General features: G+C 42.1%; 1 protein-coding gene across 3 annotated transcripts; it reads left to right on the top strand.

Annotated features, from left to right (window-relative positions):
* Positions 1 to 239: 239 nt before the first annotated feature.
* On the top strand, positions 240 to 24,449 carry STAMBP (STAM binding protein). Of its 3 annotated transcripts, none has more exons than XM_061431891.1 (10): positions 240 to 317; positions 2,608 to 2,825; positions 10,912 to 10,987; positions 11,285 to 11,380; positions 12,488 to 12,851; positions 14,137 to 14,261; positions 15,149 to 15,286; positions 21,632 to 21,744; positions 22,268 to 22,367; positions 23,786 to 24,449. In XM_061431891.1, exons 1-10 carry the CDS (start codon positions 267 to 269, stop codon positions 23,840 to 23,842), a joined length of 1,338 nt encoding a protein of 445 aa, XP_061287875.1. In that variant the 5' UTR covers positions 240 to 266; the 3' UTR covers positions 23,843 to 24,449. The 3 variants fall into 3 exon arrangements, with proteins under 3 accessions (XP_061287875.1, XP_061287876.1, XP_061287878.1); XM_061431892.1 differs by having other exon boundaries at positions 303 to 391; XM_061431894.1 differs by lacking the exon at positions 240 to 317 and adding an exon at positions 554 to 637.
* Positions 24,450 to 25,334: the final 885 nt, after the last annotated feature.

The raw sequence follows: 25,334 nt of genomic DNA, 5'->3' as shown, positions 1-25,334 counted from the left end.
CAAGGGATGTTGTATTACAACTTGTGTAGCCTTTCACCGTGTCTGTACTAACCTAAGAGAAAAGTTAGCTCGGTCATTGGGTCCTTTGCTCGTTTTCTCTTCTTTGCTGGTTGATTTTCCTTTACCAAAATGGCCCCGCTCTCTCCTCATTGGTGTTTTCTTCCCCCGCAGGTGGCAGCTCTAGCTCCGCCCACCAGTCACCGCTCGGGTCCTAAATTCTTGAGAATTTAACTCACAGACCAAAGGGAGGGGGCGGGGCGGGGCGGATGCCGGACGTGACGTTTTCGGAAGCGCCGAGAGTCGTCCGCGGGGGACAGGTGGGCAAGGGTCCCAGCAGTGTGGTGGGGCCCTGCCGCTGAGCGTGATCGGAGTCTGACGGGGAGCGGCCACCGTGAGTGTGGGGCCTGCAGCCTTCTCCTCCCTGCGCCCCCTGCCCGGCCTGTCGCGCGCGCGGCCCCTGACGGCTCCGGTCCCCAGCCTAGCCCAGCGCGTCCCCTCCTACCGCACGCGATAGACGCGAAAGCCTTGAATAATTTTGCCCGGTGTTGACAACTTGGGCTTGAGTGCCTTCGAGAAGGCCTCAAGCAGTTGTCAGTGGATCCTTCTCCGCTGTAAACGCCCCCTTCGCTCATTCCTGGTACTTCCTTTCGCCTCCCAGTCATCTTCCCCCGCCTCGGTTTTTTCCGCCACTTTCCCCTCTTATTTGCCGACGCTACATCTCCTCTTTGGAGTGTTGCTCAGCCTTGTGTGGGGCAGCACTTGCTGGCCTTGGGAAGGGGTTCCATTCTCGACCAAAAAATCCTCTCCCGAGAGGTGATAAAGAGCAACAAGCTTCTCCTGCCTCAGTTAGCTTTGCTGGGCTCTGCGCTGAGTTTACTAATTAGTTAACTTGGGGAGGTTTTAGATTTGCTAGTGGCTTCTTGAGCCCCTGAAAAGACTCCCACAGAAGGTGGAATGCCTCTACATCCCTGGTAGTCCCCACAATTTTTGTACCCTTAGGGTGTTTGACGGAGAAGGCAATGGCACCCCACTCCAGTACTCTTGCCTGGGGAATCCCATAGGTGGAGGAGCCTGGTAGGCTGCAGTCCATGGGGTTGTCAAGAGTCGAACACGGCTGAGCGACTTCACTTTCACTTTTCACTTTCACGCATTGGAGAAGGAAATGGCAACCCACTCCAGTACTCTTGCCTAGAGAATCCCAGGGATGGGGGAGCCTGGTGGGCTGCCATCTATGGGACCGCACAGAGTCGGACACGACTGAAGCGACTTAGCAGCAGCAGCAGCAGCAGCAGCAGCAGCAGCAGGGTGTTTGAGAAAAAGCTTGGTGGAGGAAGTGTGACCGAGTGATAGAGTTGACCTGGAGAAAATCATCTTTGAGGGAGTGCTTGGAATGGAAAACAACAGTGGGTAGACAAATGAAACAAATATGAGGATTTCTGGGCAGATAAGAATCCTGACTGAAGCAAAAGGTCTCTGTTGGCAATGAGTGAGGTTTAAAAGGACAAATGAGTAAGGTTTAAAAGGACCAAATGGGGCCAGTTGACACAGGGCCTTGAATTCCAAAATCTGCTGTAGCTTGTATGTTCTACAGCATGCTGGCTGTGCTGTGTCGCTTCAGTCATGTCCCACTTTGTGACCCTGTAGACTACAGCCCACCAGGCTCCTTTTGTTCATGGGATTCTCCAGGCAAGAATACTGGGGTAGGGGGTGTGCTGTAATTCAGTATGCATCAAATACCCAGAATCTTTTTGGAAGTGATGTAGAGTGATATCTGACTGGAAGAAAGAATCTGATTCTAACAGCAGCAGTATCAAGATTGTAGAATGACTGCAATCTGAGACCCAGGGAGGGGAGACTCCCGGGTTGTTTTTGTTGTTATTGTTGGTTTGGGTTTTGCCTTTCAAGTTACCTTCATGTCCTTCTGTTATTCAAGGAGTACTTAGTCTTCGAAGATAGATTTGAGTAAACTGTTTTCTAGATCTGAATTCCTTACCCTGAAATGATGATGTTGTACATTGACTGGACTAGTGATTTTATGAGCAGAGTCAGGATTATAAATATTCATCCCCACACCATTTCCCCTCACTAACCTTGTGCTAAAGTTTGAAAAGTTGTAGACAAAGTCTGTTACTCTCAGGTTAAATGATCAACTTAAAGTCAGTTAACAATCATCAGGAAATGTCATTGAGTGTTCTCTGTCAGATACTGGGGTGGGTGGAAGTGGGTAGCTGGGAGGAGAGATAATGGAAAAAATACAAGATACTGTCCCTCTTTTTATGGTGCCGAGGTCAGGGCCTCCTAATGACAGGGGATGATTAGCATGAAAAGAGAACTGAACCCCTTGTGGCTCATTATTGTTATACCCTTTGTAGCACCTAATCATGCCACAGGCATTGTGGGTTTCTGAGTCTGGCAGTCCTTTCATCCTTGTGAAATGGGCTTCCTTGAGGGTCTCAGGCTTCTCGTGGGAAAGAGACCTTAGTTAATATGAGCAACAGCATGTGGTGTTTTTCTCAATTTCTTTGTAAGGAAGAGGTTTGTTGAGATGTACACCTGTGCCAAAGTGACGGGGGCCTTGGTATTGATGCCATCTTTTGTTTGTTTCAGGACTTCTTGGTCCTCATGTCTGACCATGGAGATGTGAGCCTCCCACCCGAAGACCGGGTGAGGGCCCTGTCCCACAGGGGCAGCGCCGTGGAGATAAATGAAGACATTCCACCCCGCCGGTACTTCCGCTCCGGAGTGGAGATTATCCGGATGGCGTCTGTTTACTGTGAGGAAGGCAACATCGAATATGCTTTCATCCTCTATAACAAGTATATCACGTAAGACACCTCCGGTTTCCTTTTTCTTTTCTGGTGACTGATACCCCACTCATGGTGCTCTTGTGCTCATTTATTTCTGCTCAGAATTGCTAAAACCAGAGAACTTTACAACATCATTATCATTAATCATTTTTGCTGGCAGCTCCTACATATTAGCTGTTCTTGACATTCAAAGACATGGGTACTGGGTACTGAAAATGTTGTTTTCATGACTCAGTAATTTCATGAGTAAGAGACCTAGCTCTTTGGGCTGTGCCCACATGGCCCAGCTGTTAGGCAAGATAGTTGGTGTTTAAACTATACATGTTTTGTATTGATGAAGGATTTTTCCTGTCCCCTCTCTATTAAGGCAGCCAGTCAGAGGGTTATTGTTGAGGTTTAGCAGAGCCAAAATTCCTCACCTCTACTTATTTTGTAGCAAATTGAGTGTCTCGGGAAAGAGTTTTTTCTTAACCTTTATCATAATCGTGTAAATCATTAAATAAGTACCGACCACCTACAGTTTGTATAGCTCATCATAAGACCTTTCCCTTGAGGTGCTTAGCCTCTTGCAGCATGAATTGAAGATTTCAGTTAACAGGAACAATTGCTAAAGTCCCAGTGACTTTGGAAAAGATGTGTAATTTAGGAAGGGAATAATAATGTTAAAAGATCTCATTTGTAATTTCTAGTCTTGTCCTTTCATAATAGTAGGACCTTAAGGTAATAATAATTTCAGTGTATTTGTATAGCTCTTAAATAGTTCATAGAACATTTCACCTGCATTTATGTCATTTGATCTTTACGGTTCTGTGTGCACTGTGTAGGGCACATCATCCTTCCATTCTGCATATGAGGAAACACCCTCCAGGTTCAGTGGTAGGCTTTATTCCACAATTTGCAGTGGCAAAACCTGGATTTTCCAGCTCTTAATTCAGGATTCATTCTACAGCATAAGGCCTGTTCTTTTTGTTTTCTTTTTGGTGCTGTTTCTTGAATTGAAGGTAGTCTTTTGAGATTACAGTCTGGGGACACACTAATTTGGGCTTATTTTTTATTGTTTTTTGAATGGGTAACGTGCATGTAGTGCAGAATTCAGAAGGCACGAAAGGGTATATATATTTAAAAACTAAATTTCCCTACCACTCCTCTTTTCCCCCAAACCTTTAGTTCCCCTCCCCAGAGGCTGGCACCCCTACTAGTTTCTTATATGTTCTTCTAGAGGTGATGGATGCATATTAATTATATTAAGTTTTTGATCACATACTGCTGTAAAGCAGTGTTTGTCAACTTTGGTGTTAGTGACATTTTGGGTTGAACAATACTTTGTTGCACAGGAGTGGCCTGTGCATTGTGGTGTGTTTAGCAGCATCTTTGGTCTTTCTACTCACTAGATGCCAGTAGAACCCCTTATCTCCAAGTTGTGACAACCCAGAATGTCTCCAGATATCACTAATGCTTTCTGAGAGGGAAAACTGCCCCAGTTGAGAGCCAGTACTCTAAAGAAGGTGTAAGAGTGGATTGCCTAGAATTCATATTGTAATTTTAGAATGGAACAAAGGGAGTGCTGTGGTTTCATAAAGTTCATAGAATCATAATTACATTTCTCCCTCTCTTTGCTATTAGGAATTTCTCATTCCTAGGCACAATGGGCACAAAATTTATTTTCCCGAGATATTTCTTTGGCTATTGTCCTCCTCTTCATTTACTCTGCTGCTGGTGGAACTAGTATATTTCCAGTAATCTTGTAGATAGCTCTCTCAGAATGAGGGGCACAGTTCCTTTGGGAAATTATAGTTGAGTAAGTGCAGGAGAATCATGGAATCACTCTACCAGGTGTTTTCTGAGGGCCTTCTGGGTCTTGTTGTTCCACATAGAAAGTGCTTGAAGGGTGAGGATTGTATTCATTCAGCAAATATATATTGTGTATATCTTCTATCTACTTGACACTGCAGTAAGTCCTACATACATAGTAAATAAAATGGCCCTTGCCCTTATTCTCATTATGGGAGAAGACAGCATACAGGTAAACAAAGAAATATATGGTAACAAAATAGGGGAGCAGCAGAGAAAGTGCTGTGATAGAAAATAACCATGGATATCTAATTAAATAGAGTAACATCTATCTGAGAATGTAAGATTTAAACTGAGACTTGAAGGGTGCCATAGAGTTGGTCATTCCAAAAGCATAAAGCAGAGCGTTTAAAACAGATAGTACTGTGTATTCAGAAGGTCTCAGGTAGGAAAGACCTTAGTGTGTTCTGAGGATTAAAGATCATTGTGTTCGGAGTGTAGCAAATGAAGAGAGAGAATGACCTCAGATGAAGTTGGAGAGGTAGACGGGGCCAAATCATGGAGGATCTTATCAGCCACAGTAAAGAGTTTACATTTTATCTTGAGAGTAATAGAAAGCCACTGAAAAGTTTTAAGTGAGGCTGTGACCTAATCTTATTTATGTTTTAGAAATATAAATTTTGGCTGCCATACGGTAGCTGGTGGAGGGAGTGTTAAGAGAAGGCAGTGAGATTAGTTAGGAAACTCTTAACAGCAGTTCAAGAGAAAGGCTGGTGGCTTGAAAGAACATGGTAGCCTGGAAAAGAGTAGATGGATTTTGTTTTCTGGAGATAGAGTCCATGAGACTTACTCATAATTTTGGAAAGAAGATGGTATCAAAGTTGACCTTATTTTGCCTTGAGTAACTTAGGATTTGCCAGTCCATTTATTGAGATGGGGGAGAGTGGTGTCAAAGGGGGTTGTTGGGTAGTGGGAAGACAAAAAGTTCATGTTAAGGTGTTAAGTTTAAGTTATCTATGAGATATCCAAGTAGTGATGTCCAGTAAGAGGTTGAGTGTAGCAGTCTGAACTCAGAGGAGAGGTCTCTGTTGGAGCAACAAGCTCAGGAGTCCTCAACATATAGTTGGTCCTGAAGCCATAAGGATGCTGAGACCATCTAGTGCACTGGTTCTTAATCTAGGGTCCAGGAACCCACAGGGATTTGTTGATAGAATTCAGTGTCCATGAACTTGGTTGGGAAAAACTTTTCTTATTTTTACGAATGTGTAGCTGAAATTTAGCAGTTCCTTTAATTTTGGATATAGGCTCAAACCACAGTATTATTAATATTTGTAGTTTTGTCACCAACAGAAATCAAGATATTTTCATATTATGATTGTCCAGTAGGTCTCAAAATAACATTTATACTTATCACTACTTCAGAATTATAGTACAGTTCTTAAACCCACAATTAGATCTTGTTTTTTAATGCATTAACAATGCATCATTAAGTAAGCACATTTCATCATTTTTTAATATTTTGAAAACTGTTAGAGTAGAATGGGGCTTTTTGTAATCTTTCATTATTTATATTACATCTTTAAAAAATTATTTCGAGAAGAGTCCATAGGCTTCATTAGAGGCCGGAAGGATCCGTGGTGTATTAAAGGAAAAGAGACTTTGATTATGAGACTGTAGAATGAGAAGAAAAGGAACTTAGGAGAGAGCCCCAAGGTTGGTTAGTGAAGGGAAGGCCAGTAGAGGAAACTTGGAAGGAAGTTTTGAGAGATAGGAGGAAATCCATCACTTTGTCATGGGAGCCAAAAGAAGTAAGTAACTGCAGGACAATGGGCACTGTGTCAGGTGGGCAGGGATTTGATGTCATGATGTGATTGGTAATCTTGGTAAGCAGTTTCACTGAAGTGGGTCAAAAGAGGAATGGGCGATGAGTATAGTTCCGAGACTGGCAAACTTTTCCTGTAAAAGGACCTGATGGTAGATATTTTTGGCTTCACAGGCAAGTTGGTCTCTGTCACAACCTCTGCTTTATAGTGTGAAAGCAAGTCATAGATAATACATGAATGAATGAGTGAGGCTGTGTTCCAATGAAACTTCATTTACAAAAACAGATGGCAAGCTAGATTTGCCCCACTGGCCATAGTTTGCCAAGCCCTAGCATAGACAGCTCTTTGGAGAAGTTGGACCAGAAGTAAAGTGGAAAATTGAAATAACTGAAGAGGGACAAAGAGTACATGAATGTGTTTGTGTCTGTTTTCAGGTGGGAGATGCTAGAGCATATTTTTTGGAAAGGATACTGTGGAGTAGGAGAGGCTAATGGTACAGAAAAGAGATTGAGCATAGAAATAAACTCCTAAATAGGCCAGAGGGAGTAGGAGTAGGATTAATAGTACACAGAAACTTCAGTTGATTTTTTTTCTGTGCCTTGTTATTACATTGAGTGATATGAATATCAGTGTTAACAAGACTGGTAAAGGGAGCCTGTCCCTATATGTGGTGTTCTGCTTATAGGACCATTTAACGTGATGAACTTGGCCTGGAGGAGAGTCAAGTGAGAGGAGGGGAAAATGTATTACTTAACTTGTTAGATTTGGGTTTTAATTTGGGACGTTGTTGGATTGGCTTGACCTGAATCAACAAATACAGCTACATTTATTTTTCTTGCAGATATCTTTAAGACCCTAACTCTTGATTCTGTGAGCTGACAAGTCCTAGGAGTTGCAAAAAAAACCTTCTAGCTCAGTATTCTTGCTCTGTTTTTCTACCACACTTTACTTGGTATGTTCCTGTCAGTTAACAAGAGCTCACTTTGGCAATTATTACACTGAGGAGGAGAGAGGAGGGTAGGCCTCTATTTCACCACTCCTCTGCTTCGCCCCCCCACTACTGAGTCATTGTTCTAGACCTTTTGTGGATACTTTAATTCAAGATTTTAAAGGGTATATTTTTTTCCCTCAATCAGTTTAGGCATCTTAATGATCTCAAGCACATTTCCCTCCTCAGAGGTTTTCCTTACTGTAGGAATGCTTTTCCTTTTGCAGACCCCAGTATAGAAGAAGGATCCTCAACATATTAAATCAGTACATATTTTCATGGTGAGCACAGACAGTAATCCAGGCAGTGGATTCTTTCACATCTTTTTATGGTCATTGACTAGGCTACATCGAAAAGAGTTACAGAGGCCTTAGGCAATCCTGTCTGCTGTGTGAGCCTCTTACAACACAAACCTGCTTTCTGAAAATGGTCTGTCACCTGCGTTGAAAATGTTTCCCCCCAGGATTGGGGCTTATGGACTGAAGAGGGTTTTCCTCTGTGATCATGCTCGCTTTGCTCACTAACTTTTCAGATTGGAAGAAATTAGAGCCCTTAATGCATCCACGTTATAGAATTTCTTTTTGACTTTTTAAATTATTTTTACACAAAATTAATATGTTTTCATGATTAAAACAGTTTGTTTTCAAACCATACAGCAAGGGAAATATTAAAGTGAAAAGAAAATGCCCATCCACCAGAGGTAATCATGTTCTATTTCTTGTGTGTTTATTAAGAAAATATCCCCATGCAAGCACCTGGGCTCATGTCTTTATCCTTTTTCCTTGGTACCTGAATGAGATCATACAACATCGTCTTCTCTACAGCTTGCTTTCTTAACAGTTGTATCTTTACATATCAGGACACTGATCCATCATCTCATTCTGCTTTAGGGGTGTTTCTTCTACCTGGAGCAGTCTTATCCTAGATATCTTCATGGCTCGCTCTTCCAGTCCTTACTTAAATGTTGCCTTCTCGGTGATGCCTTCCTTAGCTGCGCTACCTAAAATCTCCATCCCTTCCATGTCACTTATTCCCCTTCCCTGTTAGTGCCTTTCCCAGCACTGATTATCTGCGTACTCTTTGTTTGGTTTATTGTCTCTTACCCCCTGTCATGTATACTCTGGTGGGGAGGAATTTGTGACATTCACTGCCAAGTCCCCAGCCTTTATAATAATGCCTGACCCCATCGCAGATGCTCAATAAATGTTTTTTGAATGAAAGAGCGAATGATTATATTGTTTTTCCACATTTGGGTCTACCATAATTTATGAAGTAATCCCCTACTGATGGCCATTTAGGTTTTCAGTTTGTCTTTCTTTTATGAACAATGCTAATTGAATAATCTTATTCATATATTTTTGTACTATTGTAGGATAAATTCACAGAGATGGAATTGTGAGCTTAAATGGTATACACATTTTAAATTTTGAATACTTGTCTCCTACACCCCTTCCTCCCCTAAGGAAAAAGGTATTATCAAATTCCTGTCCTGCTAGGAGTGTGAAAGGACACCTATTTCTCTGTGCCTTTACCTACACTGATTGCAATCCAGTTTTAGCCTTTGCCAATCTGATAGATGAGAAATGATAGCTCATCTTAATTTGAATTTCTTTCATTTATAAGTAAAATTGAGTACCATTTTACTTAATTATTTCCCTCTTTTATTTACTTTTATGCATATTTTTTCCTTTTGTTCTTTTGGATTGTTTTGTTTGTGTTTTTCCAGTGCATCTTTGTTTGCTTTTGTACAGCTCCTCTCTCTGAACTGCAACCAGATACAACCCAGAGAACAGTATACCTCTGGGCCACAGCTATTCTCTGCCTGGAAAACTTCTAACCCTGGTGTTAACATCTTCCTCTCTTTTTCTTGCTCACATCTTTATTTATTATGATAGTAAAAACAATCGTATATATAGCAGATGTTGGCTATGCGCTAGGCACTGTGCTCAGCACTTTATTTATTTTTAAACTCTGTTTGGTATCATAGCAACCGTTTCAGGTAGTACTAGTTTGTCTCTGTGTGTATAATTTATAGAGAGAGAGCAACTGAGGGATGGTGCTGGAGGCCACACAGCTGGTAGATAAGTGGCTAAAACCAAGATTTGAACCTAAGCAGGGTGGCTCCAGAGCCTGCCCTCCTAACCATTAAGCTTTCTTGCCTCCAGTGTGGGCAGTGGGTTGTGTTACTCATTCTGTTTTCAGGAGACCCTTCTGCCCATATGTCCCCATTCAGAAAATTGACTACAGTTACTGAAACACAAGAAAGGTGTTCATGTTCAGGTCTGGAAGTTTTATAAACTCATTTTATTTATTTATTTATTTTGGCTGTGCTGGGTCTTCATTGCTGTGCACAGGCTACTCTCTGGTTGCGGTGCAGTTTTCTCACTGCAGTGGTTTCTCTTGTTGGAAAGTACAAGCTCAGTAATTGTGGTTCATAGGCTTAGTAGCTCCACAGCATGTGGGATCTTAGACCAGGGATCAAACCCATGTCCCCTGCATTGGCAGGCGGATTCCTAACTACCACCAGGGAAATCCTTCATGAACTAGTTTTCATTACATGGTTCAAAATGAAAATAATTTTTTAAAAAAAGGTATATAGATTTTTCACTCCCACTCCTGCCTCATGCACTCTATTTCCCCTGCCCTCTCCTTTTGTTAGCTTCTGTATATACTTCCTGTGTTACTATATATACTTATAAGCAGAATCTGGAATCTGGCATTCTGAGCCCTCCACTTCTGGCTGTGACAAGTTACTGAACTTCTGTTTGTTTTCACCATTCCTAAGTAGACATCATAAATGTTAGAGCTCATGAATTGATTCAGTTTATTTTTCCCACTGAGCTTTACAGTCAAGGACAAGAACTGAAAGAGGAAATCTAGCACTTATGTTTCTCTAAGCAGTTTTCATCGGAGACCATAATGCACATATCAAACATAATGCACATGTGCACATATTACACATTACACATGTAATGTTCACATATAACACATATACTCTCTGAGCATCCCAGTGCTTAATCTGGTGCAAGGATGATTCTACAAAGGAACATGAATCCCAAAGAAAATAAGCCAACAGCAAAGATCACACAGAGCTAGGAGTAGTAATAGAACGTGGGTTTTCTCTTAGCCTCCTGCCTTTGGCTGCCAGACTGTTCACTGAAGAATGCTTTGTGACAGAGGGCTTTTCCTTTGGAAGCCTGTTACTGTCACAACCAGAAAAGAATTTCTTTGGAGGCGTATTTTTGGGCACAGGCTAGGATTTTCTCCCCTCCATAGTTTTTGTTGTGGGCGTCTCGTGCTGCTGAATGCCTGAGTTGGGAGAAGAGCAATTCTGTGGCTCTTTATGGGGCTGAGGGTGAGTGGGGGAGGGGGCCTGTTACCTGTGCGTACCTGGAAACCTGTCGGATAGCCCCTACAGGGTAAGGGAGTTGCACTGCTTCAGAGTCTTCTGGGCATTTGCATGTCTTCTTTGCATCACCATCAATCTGTTCTGTCCCCTTAGGCTCTTTATTGAGAAACTACCAAAGCATCGAGATTACAAATCAGCTGTCATTCCTGAAAAGAAAGACACGGTAAAGGTGGGTCTTCACTTTCACTCTTGCCCATCTAAAAGCTTCAAAGAGGCACAGACTAACTTCCAGACATAAGAAGCAGAGTCTGCATCTGAATGTCAAATCCTGCAAATAGGAGATAAGGCCATTTCAGTAGATCAGTTACAAAATACCAGGTACAGTATGGCAGGGGTAATTTAAATTACATTATTTAAATGTTTTTAGAAGTGGTGTTGCCATTGCCAACTTGACTTAAGTCTTTTTACTTTTCTACTTAATTGGCGACCATTGTCCTAACTCTCAGATTTTGATTTTGTATCCCAGAAATTAAAGGAGATTGCATTTCCCAAAGCAGAAGAACTGAAGGCAGAACTGTTAAAACGATATACCAAAGAATATTTAGAATATAATGAAGAAAAAGTGAGTATGTATTAGCAAAAATAGGAAATTATTTTGGCTTCTTAGGCTGTGTTCTAGGAATCTAGTAGGTATTTCAGCGGATCTTTTAATTTCATTGTGATATTTTATATTTTTGGCAAAATCCAGAAAAAAGTGTTGAGGCTGAGGATTCTAATACAGATTAACCCCTTTAACTAAGAGGATGACTTGAGGGACAGAAAATCTATTGCTTGCCTGTTACATCTAGAGCTAGAACCTAAGAACAAAGAAAGTTCTCACTAAAGTATAGGGTTTTTAGATCAGAGAATTTGGGGATTTGATTCACATTTGATTATATCCAAAACAGATTATACCTGTTTATAATAATCAAATTTTTTCAAGCTGTTAATATTTTCAATGACTTCTTGTTAGGAAGAGTCAGTTAAAACACGTGAGAAGCTCTGAGGCAGTGTCACTGGTCTGTCAGCCGGGAACACACACTGCAAGCATTTTGCATTCTTTTGTACACTCTCCTGAACTCTATTCTGGACTCTAATGTTGAAAATCAGCTGAGAGGAAAACAGCTGTATATTTCTAAGGTACCTAGTGAGTGAAAATCTTCATGAAGGAAGCTATTACTTGATGATTCTTAATAGTTTAAAATGTCACTCTGTATTTTACTAATCACCAGAAGAATTTCAGAGGCTTCATTCAGGGTTAAAATTCAATACAGACCCCTACATGGCGTTTGTAAGTTGGGATCTGGTTCCTTTTCGCAGCCCTACTTGGGATACAGAATGTATACGTGGCACACTTAGAGACTAAAATTGTGTATGATATGCATGTACGGGCAATATGCTGCATTGAGATTTTGGTAAAGAAGAAAATGCATTAGTTAGAGTTACTGGGAAAGGGTACTGAGAGGATTAGGACTTTAACTGTCCTTGAGGAATAGGGGTACGGTGGTTAGATCCATTAGGGGTAACTGTCCTATGGGTGTAGAGGCACTGAGGGAAGCCTGGATTCTGTGTTTGGAAATCAGGCCAGAACATTTGGGGGCAGTCTCCCTGCTAAAAAGCTTTGTCCTCCTAAGGTGTGAAGTTACTTGAGTGTAAAGTGTTATTGTTAACTCCTATTTGTGCTTTGTAGAAGAAGGAAGCAGAAGAATTTGCCCGAAATGTAGCCATGCAGGAAGAGCTGGAAAAGGAAAGACAGAGGGTGGCCCAGCAGAAGCAGCAGCAGTTGGAGCAGGAGCAGTTCCATGCCTTCGAGGAGATGATCCGGAACCAGGAGCTAGAAAAGGAACGACTGAAGATTGTGCAGGAGTTTGGGAAGGTGGACCCTGGCTTGGGGGGCCCACTGGTGCCTGACCTGGAGACGCCCTCCCTAGATGTGTTCCCCACGGTGCCTGCTATACCCACACAGCCTTCAGACTGTAATGCAGCTGTGAGGCTTGCCAAGCCACCGGTGGTGGACAGATCCTTGAAACCTGGAGCACTGAACAACTTGGAAGGTAGTGAATTCATTCGCTCGAATCCTCTTCCATCTCAGCTGCAGCCAAAAAGGGCGTCATTCCAAGGGATTCAGCGGACGACTACCTCCGTGATCCCGCTCATTAGGCTCTGGTCACAGAAATCCATTCGATCAATATTATCATACTGTGTTCTATGACAGCTGTATTATAAAGTGGCCTTTGCTTAAGCCATATAATTTACCTGGGCTAGGTTGATTTTCTGAAGCGCTAATAAAATCCTTGAAAGTCAGACTCACTCTCAGCTTTTAAGGGTTATATAGAGATTTGACATGTTCAGTGAACTAGAGACCACTGTTAACCTTTTGTAAAGGAAATTTGAGATTTATAGTAACACTTTAAAATTCAACAACTGACTTAAAAATAAAAGCTACTGAACTGTGTTTGCCTTGCAAATATTCCTAATTGGTAAGGAGCTTAGTCAAGGTAACTATTCTGTGTGCTGCTACTGCTAAATCGCTTCAGTCGTGTCCGACCCTGTGCCACCCCATAGACGGCAGCCCACCAGGCTCCCCTGTCCCTGGGATTCTCCAGGCAAGAACACTGGAGTGGGTTGCCATTTCCTTCTCCAATGCGTGAAAGTGAAAAGTGAAAGTGAAGTCGCTCAGTCGTGTCCAACTCTCAGCGACCCCATGGACTGCAGCCCACCAGGCTCCTCCGTCCATGGGATTCTCCAGGCAAGAGTACTGGAGTGGGGTGCCATTGCCTTAGTGGTAATTCAGTCTAGCCATAAAAACTATTGAGTCTTTCCTTCTCTCACCAATGAATAGTTACCCAAGAAAATAACAGTAGCAGCAAAATGATGAGTATGCCTTGATGATTAGAATAGATCTTTTTGTTAGGAATTGTCTTTCAAGTAGTCATGTAAGGAATTCAGCTTTGTAGAAGATCTACTTAAAAGGACAAGGTAAGAGTGGGCAAGAGGTGTTAGACTCTGAAGCTTTCAGGATTTCTCCCCATGTATTTGGCAGGGTTGCCTCTCACTATTATTCCTGAATAGCTCAGAAACTTAAGTAGTAGTTTCTCTTTGTCTTCACTTGAATGATTAAAGCCTCTTCTCTTTTCTTGAAACAACCTACTCCCAGTGGCTGTGGTCAGAGGTTGGAGAAGAGCCTTTGCAGCCCTTTCTCTTCTGCCATTAGGATGAGATGCCCACTTACTGCCTGCAGTTGGGGGGACCCCAGTGATTTGGCATTGCTCTCCTAGGGCTGCCAACTCTGAGGTCTGCTTGGGGAGGTCTTAGATTTTTTTTGTCTCTCCTTTACAGCTCCTACAATCGATGGATTGCGCCACGTGGTGGTGCCCGGGAAGCTCTGCCCACAGTTTCTCCAGTTGGCCGGTGCCAACACTACCCGGGGAGTGGAGACATGTGGAATTCTCTGTGGAAAACTGGTAAAAAAAAAAAAAAAATGCTTTCTAGAGCCTAGACTGTTTCTTCACCCTTGGCCTCCTTTGACTTTCAGAGAGATATCCAGGGTCAGTTACTCTTTGTACAGATCCCTCTGCTGAAGGAGCCATGGCAGCAAAATGCAGTGTCACCTTGAATTTAGTAGCCCTGGATTTGGTTAATTTTGATTAATCAATTAATTAATTGAATTTAACTGAGTATTTTAATGCTGGTGATAAGAAATGCTTAATTCTAAACTTGGTAGGAAGATCCCTTGTTCAGCTTTTGAACACCTGCTTTATGGTAGATCATCAGAATATAAATATGTAAGGCAGATAGCATCTGTCCACAAAAGGTACCCAGACGCTTTAGAGAGATGGGAGATATACACCAAAAGATAGTTTGCTGACTAGCACGTACAATAAAAGCACTAGGAATTATGGGGAAAGAAGGATCATTAAATGGAGGTGCTTAAAGAACTCATTACTAACTGCTGAATAGATAAATGAGTAAAGTGGAATAGACTTAAACTGAGCCTTAAAGGTTGGGAAGGGCTTAGAGAAATAGTAAAAGGAAACTCCTCTAGACATGAATAAAGGAAGAGAAACAGTACCATACCCAGAGCTTCTTAAGACTCATGAGCAGACCTGTTTGGCTGCAGCAGGAAATTCGCACAGGGCTCTGGGCATCTTGGCCTTGCAGAGGGCCCCAGGTGGTGTACTTGGGCAGTAAGAGTTGTGAGCAAGACTGACCTGAGGGACTCATCTCATGGAGGAGACTCATGCTGGGAGAAGGGCCTTTGCTTGTATGGAAGTTTAACTTTCCACTGCTGTGACAGAGAGGGTTGCCTACGTACCACGGAATCGTGACGAGCTGTTTTCTAATTTGACAGATGAGGAACGAATTTACCATTACCCACGTTCTCATCCCCAAGCAGAGTGCTGGGTCTGATTATTGCAACACCGAGAATGAAGAAGAGCTTTTCCTCATACAGGATCAGCAGGGTCTCATCACACTGGGCTGGATTCATGTAAGCAGTTCTGAGCCCTCCGGGGGTTCATCTCACATGATGTTACAGACGCACTGCTTGTTCTTTTCTTGAAGCAGAGTGAATTGTATCCAGGCTGTTTAGATGGTTGTATTCCCCTCTGTTGGGTACAGACTTGACTTCCTTAGCATACTTACCTGCTTGCACTCCAGTGTTGATTTCTGGGGCTTTTCATTTCTAAAAGATGTTATGATTTATTATATTTTAAGAGATGTATATATTTATTTTGACTGTGCTGGGTCTTCATCGCTGCACACAGGCTTTCTTTAGTTATGGTGCATGGACTTCTCACTGTGGTGGCTTCTCTTGCGGAGCCTGGGCACTGGGCACCTGGGCTTCAGTAGTAGCAGCACTCAAGCTCAGTAGTTGTGGCACACAGGATTAGTTGCCTTGCAGGTCTTCCCAGATCTGGGATCGAACCCATCTCCCCTGCATCGGCAGGCAGATTCTTCCACTGCACCACCAGGGAAGCCCAGGACTTTTTAATCAAAATAATTTTTTAATAGAAATGAAATTCTTCCTCCAAAGTCCCAATTTCCCTGTGAGCACGAATGTTGATAGGATGCTAGCTGAGAGTGTATGTGAGCCTTGACCAAAGAGGTTTATGCCTTACTTCATACAAATGATGTTCCTGAAAGGTATACAAATCAAAGTATTTAAAATGAACCAAGGAAGTTAATTCAGATACTTGCATTTCATCTTTCTTAAAACAACCTATGAAAGAAAGTGAAAATGTTAGTTGCTCAGTCGTGTCTGACTCTTTGCAACCCCACGGACTGCAGCCTGCCAGGTTCCTCTGTCCATGGAATTCTTCAGGTGCAAATAGTGGAGTGGGTAGCTGTTCCCTTCTCCGGGGGATCTTCCCGACCCAGGGATCGAACCCAGGTCTCCTGCATTGCAGACAGATTCTTTACCATTTGAGCCTCCAGGGAAGCCCAAAACAACCTATATGTAAACCTTTATGTAAATCCGAAGGGCTATCAAAATAGAAAATTTTTAAGTATCTGCATATCCTAAGTCTTCTAGTAATACTCAGGTAAAATATAATTCCATCCCTAAAGATTACATTTTAATTTTTCTTTTTATTCTTTTTCAACCCCTCATTCTCATAGACCAAGCTGTTTTTACATTGTGTGACAGGGTCCCACACAAACAAGGCAGCTTATTTCTGGATTTGGGAAGATTGCACATACTGTATATTGGCACTGGGGAAGCACTGACTTGTGAGGCAGTCCTGTGTGCCTCTGTCCTTTTGTAAATACTTGCTATTGTGTATCCCCCATTATAGATACATGGGGGATAGAAAACCTGTGTCTTATCCACCAGGGGATACAATTTGAGTAAGGTTTGATTTTAGTCTAATAGAGGAGATTGACATATAGACAAGTCGTTAACTCCTTATGTGAAGCAGAATGTGCCTGGCGCTTTAAGAGATGCCCTGTAGAATTTAGAGGAGGGAAGGATCACAGCTGGGGTGATGTACTAGATTTGTGGGGGGGGGGGGGGGGCCAAGGGAGGGTTGCATATGGACAACAGTGGGACAACAGGGGACAACAGTGAAATAGGCAGACTGGAATCCTGGGGCGTTGAGTGGTCCAGTTTTCTGGGGCTTAGAGTTCATATCAGGAAACAGTGATAGATAAGTTTTCACATAATACATTAGGAGTAGTATTTTGGGTGGACAGGCAGGATAGTTCTGCATTTTAGTGAGTAGGATGAGACAGGGAGCTCATTTAAGAGGTTAATGTGATGATTAAAATGTAATAATGAAGAGAGCCAGGGTGATGGCAGTGCATTTGGGAAAAAAAGAGACAAATGTAGGATTTCAGAGGATGTGGGGAATGAGTCAGAGAGGATGATGAGTAAATGTGATGACTTAGAAATTTCAGGCCTGACTCATGGAAGTGGCAGTGATCAGTCATCTCATAAGGAGAAACAGAGGTTCCAGCAAGAGAACTTACTTGGAAGTGGGGCAAATGTTGTCTTCAGTTCTGAGTATGTTGAATTTAAGATACTGGTAAGACATTGGGCTTCCCTGGTGGCTCAGGTGGTAAAGAATCTGCCTGCAGTGTGGGAGACCTGGGTTTGATCCCTGAGTCGGAAAGGTCCCCTGGAGAAGGGAATGGCAACCCACTCCTGTATTCTTGCCAGGAGAATCCCATGGACAGAGGAGCCTGGAGGGCTACATCCATGGGGTCACAAAGAGTCGGACACAACTGACTTTGATTTTTTTCTTTTTCCAGACATTATATCAGTAGAGGTAGTTATCAGGAATTTGAACTTGGAAACAAGGTCAAGGTGGGAAAGAGAACCAGGAGACCTCTATGTCAAGCTGACCTTGGAGGCTTTGGAGCTGGGGGAAGGTGGAGAACAAGAAGAAATTAACTTGCAGCTGAAGGCTAGGCCACCTAGGGGAGCATAGGGAGTAGTTAGTCATGCAGCACAGAGATGTCAGAGAAAGGTGAGGTAGTGTTGAGGCATAGGTACCAGAGGAGGAGGAATGTCTCAGAGAGAAACTTCAGGATGTTCACTGTGTCACATGCTGCGGAGAGCTCCAGGATGATGAGTACTTGTATGAGCTGATTGGACTTGCTGAGTCATTGATGACATCACTTTAGTGGGTTTTAGGCAATGGTGGGAATAGATTTAAAAGGTTTAAGAAGTAATGGGTATTGAGGTTGTGGTGATAGTGAAATGTACACTAATTTTTTGAAGAGCTTAGCACTAACTAAAGGAAAGGAAAGAGATTGAATAGCGGCTTAAGGAATAGCCAGGTTGAGAGAAAGTTTGCTTGATTTATGGTTTAGTGTGTGAAAATGTGTTGTTTTTATTTTGATTTTCTTGAAACCTTTATATTTGAAATATATATAAGAAAGTATTATATAAACTAAATGTACACTTTAATGAATCATTAAACAAAAATATATGTGTACACATTACCTAGGTTAAGAAATAGAGCATTGCCAGAAACATACTCCTACCCCATGCTCCTGCCCAGTCACCCTTCCTCTCTGGTACAGGTAATCCCTCTCTTGATTTCTTTTGAAATTCTTTGCTTTCTTTATAGCTTTGCCACCTTACTGTGTGTCCCTAAACTCAATAGTTTGCTTTTTCCTGGGTTTGAACTTCACATGCGCGCGTGTGTGCTCAGCCACGTCCAGTTCTTGGTGACCCCATGGGCTGTAACCCGCCAGGCTCTTCTGTCCATGGGCTTCACCTAGCAAGAATACTGGAGTGGTTTGCTATTTCCTCCTCCAGAGATCTTCCTGAACCTATGCACCACCAGGGAAGCCCTTTTGAACTTTACTTAAATAGAATTATATAATATGTATTCTTTTGTATTCAGCTTCTTTTGCTCAGTGTCTTTAAGGTTCATCTGCATTCTTGTGTATAGTTGTCTGAGCATGTTTTTAAGCCCAGTGAGTGGGTGAACTATAGTGGAACCTGTGAATGAGATGTAAAAGGACAGGAGAGACAAGATAATCTGGGGGTAGGAAGGAATTAAGTCAAAAGTACAAAGAGGGTGTCATCTTCATATTAGGGAGAAAACACTCCTCTACAACAGAATTGAAGGAAGAAAGTTACAGAGAGATTTTCAAGGTTATAATTGGAGATGTTGAGGGAACTCATTTTAGGCGATCTTTCAATGAGGTTGAAATCTAGGTCCATTGCCCAGCGGGAGGAGGCAGGAGAGTTTAAGAACTGGACAAGATGAGGCAAAGTTGGAAATAATTACTGTTTAGACTTTAGGTACATCTTAGCCACAAGTGAGTAAAAGTATTTTTAATATCAGTGAGGGCCTAGCTAGGAAGAAATTTAGAACTTAAATTGATAGTATTCCAGCTTTTTTTCCCCCATGATGTTCCTGTACCATTTCTTCCTAACTTGGGATTAAAAGCAAACCAAAACAGACGGTAATGTTTGCTCAGATCTTAAAGTTGGCAAGAGGAGAATGCAAAAGGTCCATTCTTCCTTCTGTACCGTGCCAGCTATGAATCAGGTTCCTGGTCAAAATCTTTGAATTTTTTCTGGCTGTGCTGGGTCTTCGTTGCCGTGCAGGCTCTTCTCTAGATGAGGCAAGCAGGGGCTACCCACTGGTTGCAGCGCGTGGCTTCTCCCGCGGGCTGATTGCAGCACGTGGGCTTCTCCCGCGGCGGCGTCTCTTGTAGTTGCAGCACGCGGGCTTAGCAGTTTCGGCTGCCAGGCCCTACAGCACAGGCTCAGTAGTTTTGGTGCATGCGCTTAATTGCATGTGGGATTTTCCCAAAACAGAGATTGAACCCACTACTTCTACATTGGCAGGCAGATTCTTTACCATTGAGCCACCAGGAAGCCCCCCTCGTCAGAAACTTTGTATGGTCATGTTTATCGCCAACTATCGTGTAACCCCCAACTCAGTATTCAAGGCACTCCTTCACCTTGTCTCAGCCCTACCTTAGCTGGCATTGTTCTTTGTGGACACTCTGCTCATCTGAACACCCAGGCTGCCCTCAGCATTCACTTTTCTCACTCATTTCTGTTCCTTTGGTGTATTTTTTTTTTTTTTCATAAAAATGCCTTCCTCTATCTCCAGCATGTGAGCACAGTAGGCATAACTTTTTTTCAAGAAACTCAACTGTGACGGGAAGGAGTGAAGGCATAGTAGTTAGAGGGGAGCAGAGCCTCAAACAAGATTTTTTGGTTTTCAGTTATTTATTGAGGCCCTGCTATATGTCTTTATGTCGTCTTTCTAGCTAACCCAACTTTAGATTGGAGACCTTCATCAACTTGTGTAGACCTTGTTTGTTCTCAGTTAAAATTTCAAGCTCTAACATGGGATGAAAGGTGTTGACACAGGCCACATGTTCCTAAAAGCCTATGGGATCGTATTCTTATTGGTAGAAACTGTTCCTCCCTTGTGGTCATCGAAGCCCTTTCCTGCCCTGTGCAGGCGTGTGTGTGGATTTGCTGTCAGCACTCGGCTAACTTGTTCCTGTGTTGTAGACTTCTTCCACAGTGAGCTGGTCACAGCGTTTTGTGCAGTCATGCTTCTCGGATGAGGCTACGCATAAGAATTATTTAATGAGCTTTAAAAAAATATTTTTTTCCTTCTCAGGGTGGATATTTCCAGGGTGGGGTGCAGGAACTTGTGCTTTTGACAAGTTCCCTTGGGAGCTTCATTTTTGCACAACAGAGTTAAAAACACTGGTCAAGTGTGCATATTTATTTTCTGTGCTTTTAAGTCAGTAAAGATTGGTGTTCTTTTTGAGTCATATTTGGTCTTTCCTTTTTCCATCCTTATTATCTAACATCATACCCCCTCTGAGGTAAGTCTTTATATAGTGTTCATTTGTATACAAAGACAGTGTTCAATAAAACATTAAATAACTGGGGAATTTCAGTGGTTAGGACTTGGTGCTTTCAGTGCCATGGCCCAGATTCCCTCCCTAGTTGAGGAACTAAAATCCCACAAGCCATGCAGCACGGCCAAAGAAACAAAATTAAAAAACTGAAAACAAGTGAGATAAACTGAATGAAATTTAAATGGTGCTTTAACTGATTGCTTTCAAATTTCGACATCGTGGTCTTTTTCTCAGATAAGACAGGGTCCTTGTGATTAACCACCCTCTGAAATCCCAGTCACCCTCTGCCTCTCATATCCTTGAATGATATGCTTTACCCACAGGACAGCTTTTGCCACTTTTGCCTATGGAGCCCCTGACTTGTGCCTGACTTTTAAACCCCTTTTTCAGGAAGAAGAATCATTCATCTGTGGCTTGTTAAGTCCTTGACGCCTACCAGGTTGAAGTATTGGGTAGCACATACCGTCTATTCCAGTATGGGTGACTTTCCATCGTGTCGAGAGAGCTTGTGAGGAGCCAGATAGATCTTGATGGTCAAATAGAAATTATGAGTCTGCACATACTCATGTTAAATTACATTTGTTTACAATGCAGGGAAGGAAGTTCATTCCTTATTAGGAACTTCAGGCATATTCCTCATGGCTGCTAATGACCTTAAACTTTAGGAGATCATGGGAAGTTATTGAGAATTATTTGGCTCTGCCTTCCTTCATGGGGGGGCTTCCCTGGTGGCTCAGATGGTAAGAATCTGCCTACAATGTGGGAGATCCACGTTCGATCCCAGGGTGAGGAAGATCCCTTGGATAAGGGCATGGCAACCCACTCCAGTATTCTTGCCTGGAGCATTCCATGGACAGAGGAGCCTGGCAGGCTGCAGTCCATGGGGTTGCAAAGAGTTGGACGTGACTGAGCAGCTAACATTTCACTTTCTTCATGGGCTGGGCTTGCCTGTGTATTCTCAGAGGCTTTTTTTCCCTCTTCTCAGACTCATCCCACGCAGACAGCCTTCCTCTCCAGTGTTGACCTACACACTCACTGCTCGTACCAGATGATGTTGCCAGAGTCGATAGCCATTGTTTGTTCCCCCAAATTCCAGGAGTAAGTACATAGGGTGTTCAGGGGAAAAGCCTCAGAGGAAATGTTCTGCATTCTTAAGACCTTGTTCTCTATCTAATATATAGATTGTGATATTTGATTGGCTTTTCTAAAGGTCTTCCTTTTAAGTCCTGTAGCCTGATAAACCTACTCTGCTTGTTTACAAAAGTATCCAAGCAATAATGTAGGTGCTTTTATAAGAAAAGGATGTAAGAAATTTGAAGTGTTTGACTTGAAGCAGTAGGAATTTCAAGAGATTGATGTCAGATTAGAGAATTTCAGTATCCAACAGATTATCTCTGAAAATTAACTTTTTCATTTTAAACCCTGTTATTTACTATGAATTCTCCCAGTAAAACTGATGTGGTGGCAGTGATGAATCACTGTCTGATTCATTCACCAGAGAAGAGATCTGTGGGCCAGCAGACGTTTGAAGGTGTCTCAGAATGAGCTCTGCCCTGCCCAGTGTGTGTGTGATTGAGGGGACACCTTTGTTGGATTCTGGACCTGCTTTTTCTTATTTCAGAACTGGATTCTTTAGACTCACTGACCATGGACTAGAGGAGATTTCTTCCTGTCGCCAGAAAGGATTTCATCCCCACAGCAAGGACCCACCCCTCTTCTGTGTATGTATCCCTGTGGAGGAAGCTGCAGCTACGCTTTAACCAGGGAGCACAGTCAGAGCTGATGCGACACAGTGTCCTTCACGGCCCACACAGAAGATCAGCCTTGTCACTAATTTTTCTGAATCTTCCTACAAAGACATGTGTGGGAAGCAGTGTGGAACAGGAAGGGGTTTGAGTCTTAGCTCCGCTACTTCAGGGTTGTGATCAAGTTATTTAACCTTCCTGGGCCTCAGCTTTCTCACCTATACATGGAGATGATGATGATGATAATAATAATATATACTTTTACAGGTTGTTGACAGGATTAAATGAAAGTACCAAGTGCAGTAGCTTGCTTATTAAACATTAGGTTTTTCCCTTCATCATCATCAGTTGCTAAGCATGCATTTTAATAAGAGATTTGAATTCAAAAGAAAAAAGCCATTTAAGATAGGTAAAGTATATTTAATTTTGGAATTTTGCTTTTAATTTGATTTTAGGTAATAGAGATTTTTATGACCTTCTTAGAAAGTTTTTCCCCCAAGTGGTAAATGTTGTGGGTTTTTGGTAAATTCACAGTGGTAAAAAGCTGTGGATAAAAAGCTGTAGTTGCTGATAAGTATGTTGCAGTATTCTCCTCAAATCTAATGAGATAGTACTGCCTCACTCCATGCTGGCCATGGAGTATTATTATTTCTTTTGGGTTCACTGAAAAGAAACCAATGTGGAAAAGGGACTCCAGAGCCTTGTCACGTAAAAGAGACTAGGGATGTTTAGGAGAGAACCCCAGGGAGCATCTGAGAACTGACTGTGAGTGTTAGAAGAGCTGTTGTATAAAAAGGTCCCAGATATTTCATATGACTCCCAGAACCAAAACTTAAGACCCTGTGAAAGTGCCAGTTTTCAGCTGAGTACGAGAAAGAAATTTCTGACAGATTTGCTCACAAATAGGGAAGTCTGCCTTGGAATGTAATAAGTGGCTAGGTACCAGGATGTTGAAACAGAGACTGCACAATCCCCCAGAAAGGCCTAGGCTTTCAGTTAGGATGACCCCTTGCGCATGCGAAGAGGGAGTATTCCCCTTGTGAGAATAGGTGTACTTTATCATCTGGTTGACATAATGACCCAGCATACTGCAATTAATTCAGCAGTTATTTAAAATAAATGTATATTTTATAAATGATTCTAGAATACACATACATTTGAAGAATAAATGGAAATATATAGGTCCATATTGATTCAGACTACAGGCTATTGATTCTGGATTGGTAGAAATAATAATTCCCAGACCCCTTACCATAATTGCCACTTAAGTAACAGTCTGGCTGCCAGCCTGGGAACCACTAGCCAGAATGAGCATTTTAAGTATATAAGCATTTAAAAGATGATTTTTCTGAATTTTCCAGGACTTCCCCTTTCTTTCTGTTTCGCTCTTGCAGAGCTGCAGCCATGTGACTGTTGTGGACAGAGCTGTGACCGTCACAGACCTTCGATGAGAGTTTGACTCAGACGCCTCCCAAGAATTGTAAAACCATATCAGTGTACTGTAGCCCCTTAATTTAAACTTTCCAGAAAGCTCTGGAAGCTTTTTAAAACAATAGGAAGTATCACCCAGGGGAGAACTGATTTTCTATTTCTGGTTTGAAAAGAAATAATCAAGTATGTTTTTTAGGCACATCTGGAAAATAGCATGGTCATGCTAAAGCAACTTTTCAGTGTGCCTGTAACTAAAAAATTAAGTTGAAAAACTGTGTAATGAAGACTCACATGTGCTTTGTTCAAGATTCACCAATTGTTAACATTTTTTCCCTGTCATGTATCCTTCTAATTTCTTTGCCAACTTGTTTATTGTTTACCTTTGGACTAATGAAGAGCATCTATGCAGAAGTTTGGAAGCCATTTAAAAAATCTTTGGGTTTTTCTGTGGTTTATGGCAAGATTAATGAAGCTTATTATAAGGCTGAAGGTCAGCTTGCTATGTCTGACCAGATGGTGAGGCTCAATAACCCTAAAGAATGATTTTGTCAGAAATTATTGTTATTTAACAAATATTTCAGGATATTTTTTCTTCTACAATAAAATAACAATTAACTTATATATATATATATATATATGTTGTGTGTGTGTACATGTGCTCTAGGACGATCTGTTGGATCAAGCATTGTCTAGACAGACAGTGCTTACTAAATGTTAACTAAAAGGTCTGGTTATTTGGGGAAAGGTGAGGGAAAAATAGAACTTTGAGATGTGCCAACATTGCAGGTGTGCCCCAGTTCACGTTAAATTGTTCAGTCCTTTCATTCTGCCTCTTGCCATCTTCCAGAGGTGTGAAGTCATCTTTGTTCTTTTGGTGCTGTCTCAAGTAGGTCATCCATTCACTTCCTCCTTGTGCCCTGAAATCTTTCAGCTGAGGGTAATAGTGCCTTTATTTGGAGTACCAGGTTACACTCCAAATAAATGATTATATTCCCATGCTAACACACCCTACTGGCTTTATTGTGTTGGTTATTCCTTTCTGATTCAAGCAACATCTAGGGAGATGTTTGAAGCTGTAGCTGATTCTGTATTTTTCCTATGAGCTGAGCCTAATGTTCTAAGGTGTCCTAGAAATTAATGGTATTGTTTGTGTCCCCTCAGAGGGCAGAAGAATAAATACTTTGGATAGGAGAATGATTTATTTTTGTATCAAAATTCTGTGGGGAAAAAAAAATTTACAACTGTATGAAGTTTTGTTTCATTTAAAAATTTTGTGTCCTGAATATATTCATTCTTTATTACTTAGGTTTGTGGTCCTTGAACTTTTCCCCTGAAAGAGACAAATGTCTATATTCATGTTCTCATAGGTTCTTAACTCCAAAGATACTGGAAGTTCTCTTTTCTGCAGTTTCAGAGTAGGTGGGAATGTGGGGCTAGGCGGGTCTGGGCAAGGGAGAGTATCTCTCTGGCCGGTGCCCTCCTTTCCCTGCTGCAGCCCCACAGGCAGCCTGG

This window comes from Bos javanicus, chromosome 11 (genome assembly GCF_032452875.1).
Source record: "Bos javanicus breed banteng chromosome 11, ARS-OSU_banteng_1.0, whole genome shotgun sequence".
Lineage (NCBI taxonomy): Eukaryota > Metazoa > Chordata > Mammalia > Artiodactyla > Bovidae > Bos > Bos javanicus.
Note: the sequence above shows the minus strand (reverse complement) of the source record. Positions and strands in the feature narration are given on the sequence as shown.